A 3,681-nucleotide genomic window follows, 5' to 3' on the forward strand; every position below is an offset into this window, starting at 1 on the left:
ATTCAATATTTGTGGTTACAAATTGAGCATGATAGTCATCTCATCCGATCAAGGACCAACCAAGACAAGTAGATAAGCAGTAAGAGTTGGTTCTTGATTCCAAAATTCCATAATACCAAAGCAAAGCGGTCCCAAATATCTTGGAGCCAGCCAATGGTGCGTGGTCCACAACCAGCCTATTCTATTTCTATGTGACCACCATGGCATTAAGGTGGTCCACAATGGTCCAGGTCGGAGCATATATGGTCCATGGTCAAACATGTAAAATAGTAAACACGAAGAAAGTTGCATTAAAAAGTAGCGTTAAAACTTTATACTTTGAAACACATCCAACTCTAAAAAAGTAACACACACAAGTAACGTGATGAGCCCATGATGTCATGTGATGATGAACTTTAAAAGGCTCGGTTAACAGAATAAAGAAAAGGAGAAGTAAACGAGGTTGTTGATGTGTTATTGGGCAGCCGATTCGATTCAGTGGGAGTTAAGTGAATGAAGTTATGTTTATATCTGTCTGTCTTGTGTCTTGTGTCTTCTCTCCTTTAATCTTAGGTTCAAGTGTCCATGGCAATTGCTTCAGGAAGATGAAGCAATTTATGAGGTGACTTGGGTTTATGAGAAGGTCCTGTTAATCTATTGCTGCTGCTGTTGCTGTTGCTGTTGCTCTCTTTTGGTATCCCTAAACCCGTGTTTCCAAGTACTTTTCTCACTTCATTTGCCAATTCTATCACCATGTCATCTTCATGACCTAATTATATACAAATCATAATAATATGATCAAGTTAGATTATATGCTTCAAAGGACCATTATGATGGTGTTGGTGATACTTGATAGTGAAGGAAAATGGTGAAACTTGTGTTTTTTTGTTTTGTCTAAACATACTCTCATCAAGAATGATAAGCTAGAATCTTAACGTGGGGCAAAAACAAAAGCTGACAAAGGGTAATTAAGTAATTTCACAAATAAATAAAGGGTACCCTTGTGGGCCAAAAATAATAAAAAGACGAGGGGTAGATTAGCATACCAATATCAAACATAGCTTTCTCCAGCAAGAAAATGTAGTCTCTGTTGTTTCCACATGGGCCAGTAGCAGTCGCAATTTGTCTGAAAATTTACACTAATAAGAAAAAGACTAAAATACCCTCAATATAAAGTATGATAAGTAAATTACTTGGCCATATCCTCCAATGGTGCAGGCCCAAGGTAATACTTATTCGATTCCTTGTCTGGAGTTGATGTGAAACTGTAACAAGTAAAATATAGTATCTGTTAGTTAAATGGAAGAGAAAAATATATGAGGGCAAATTTGTAAAAATGATAAGTCTTCTTTCTTGAAAATTTAAGTTTATTCAAATGTCAAGATAAAATGGCTTACACAATTACTCCTGATAAAGTAGCCTCACTAGTCTCTCCTTCCTGAATCAAGAGATAACAAAATGTCTGCTTTTAATTTTGTGTTTTGTAAAACAAAATAATCTGTTATATAATTGAAAAATGAATATATGTATCTCAGAAGTATATTTCACCTTAAAAAACTCTACAGTGGTCTTCTGATCATATTCGCATTCTCTGTTCTCTAAATACTGAAAGAAATAAGAACCATGTTCTATAAGTTCTTCTTGATATGACATGTGTCTTTAAAGAAAGATAAAAAAAATAACTTTTTTTTTTATTTTGTTTCCAAAATGTAAAACGTGTAATGGAATAAAAAAACATACCGCCATTGCCAATCTTTCTTTCTCCTCACCTCCTTTTACACAATACACAGCGCCCCACTGAAAGAGAGATTAAGAATTAGCATTCAGTTGTTGAAAATCAGCTGAAAATGGTGAAAAAGTTGAAATTTGGTGTTACTTACACAGACAGCTCCTTCCTTATATTCAAGTGTGCATGTTCTTGCAGGGTCCTCAGGTGTACCTCTATGATCAATACATGCTGTGGCATAATAACATGATCTTAATTAATAACCAGATTAAGATAGAAATGTACAAATATGAAAACATGAAAGTGTTAGGAGAAAGTTTGCATACCTAGATCAAACACACGCCTGTAATTCTTGATGTACCCTATCATTTTATCATCATAATCAAACCCAGGGTTCCATACCAATGAACCATAGCCAAACACCCAGAAAACCATGATGAACTCCTCACAAATAACAAGCTGTTGATAGTTGAAACATTAGCAAGATGATCAAAAGAGGGGTCCTTAAATTACAAACCATTATAACTTCAGAACAAATTCAACAAATCAAGAATGTAAATGGGACATAAGATTAAGAGTTAAGGCCCAGTTGTTATCTCCTTAAATACACCCATTTATCAAATAAGTCATGTTTCATTTTTGTAATGAACATATCCATATGAAAGGAGTTACTTCTGGCCACAGGTGCAACATCTTAGTGGACCAAGTCTACCCATTTAATTTAAAATATTGGTTTGGCTTTTGAAAGTTAATGCGTGCCACTTTCTAACGTCATGGTTGGTATGAAATTATGAATCAGCTTGTTAAAATATTAATAAAATCATTGAACTTTTCTTCATAAGTTTACATTTGACTTTATCTTAATGTCAAACAGATACTTTCCATACAGATGATTGATATAGATTGTGTTAACATCTAGCAAGAATTTAATAATAGAAAAAATTGCATCTCTTCTTTTCAATAAACACATATGAACATAAATTTAATGCTACAGAAAACAGAAAAAGTCATATGAGTAAAATCTACTTCGAATTAATCGAAGAACATCGGAGTTTTAGTCTGATTAGGGTTTATCCGAAAACAAGCCCCATTAGAATTAGAATAATTTCTACTTATAGTAGAATTTACTAAATCCGTTATATTCATAAGTTTCCATTCAAAAAAATCACACATATGCCTAGGACTATCATCATCGACTTCAATAATGTTATATAGAATCCAAAATAGCTGAAGTATTAACCAGATCTAACAAATCTATTCTAATTCCTCCTACCAACAATTATTTTGTCATCATCGATAAAAATACATAAACATCCAACAAAAAATCGATGTTAAGGCTAGTCCGATAGCATACTAACATATAATCAACATTGAAGGATAACAAGAACACGATTGATTGATCGATTGCTTACATAAATCGAAGAGCGAAGTGTAATGTGCGACTGCAACAAATCTGACGAACTTGAGATTCAAACCAATGAGAAGGATCGTCAGAAGACTTGGAGAAGAAAAAAAGGAGAGAGAGAAAGCGAGAACAAGATTAGGGTTTTGAGAGAGATATTCTCTCAGTTCCGGCAAGGATGAAAGAGGATGACACCTCCTTCTGGGTTTACGCCAGTTGGTGAGGTGAATGGATGTAAGAAAGAGGACTATTTATAGAAGTATTTACAATATGCCATTCATGAATATGGTGAAACTGATAGATGATGCATGTATGTATGTGCCATGTATCATGATTTTGAAGAAACATGCATTTGTTATGTTTTTTTTTTATTTTTTCAATTTACTATTTAAGTTTTTTTCAAGATATTGTATCTTTCTTTCAACCTCTTTCCTATATGTTGTATCTGACCATTTATCCGACTAAATTCAACATTAATAATAACTTTTTGTTTTTAATTTTTTGAATTAAACTATTATATATATATATATATATATATATATATATATATATATATATATATATATATATATAA

General features: G+C 32.8%; 1 protein-coding gene across 1 annotated transcript; it reads right to left on the reverse strand.

Moving 5' to 3' along the window:
- Positions 1 to 362: 362 nt before the first annotated feature.
- On the reverse strand, positions 363 to 3,256 carry LOC145053098 (gamma-glutamylcyclotransferase 2-1-like). The gene is made up of 9 exons (XM_079001076.1): positions 3,118 to 3,256; positions 2,032 to 2,164; positions 1,860 to 1,936; positions 1,720 to 1,776; positions 1,528 to 1,584; positions 1,377 to 1,417; positions 1,173 to 1,244; positions 1,026 to 1,105; positions 363 to 748 (listed from the first exon to the last, which is right to left on the reverse strand). The coding sequence occupies exons 2-9, from the start codon at positions 2,138 to 2,140 to the stop codon at positions 555 to 557; spliced, it is 687 nt and encodes a 228-aa protein (XP_078857202.1). The 5' UTR covers positions 2,141 to 2,164; positions 3,118 to 3,256; the 3' UTR covers positions 363 to 554.
- Positions 3,257 to 3,681: the final 425 nt, after the last annotated feature.

This window comes from Lactuca serriola, chromosome 5 (genome assembly GCF_051521515.1).
Source record: "Lactuca serriola cultivar US96UC23 chromosome 5, Lser_US96UC23_V15, whole genome shotgun sequence".
NCBI classification, from domain to species: domain Eukaryota; kingdom Viridiplantae; phylum Streptophyta; class Magnoliopsida; order Asterales; family Asteraceae; genus Lactuca; species Lactuca serriola.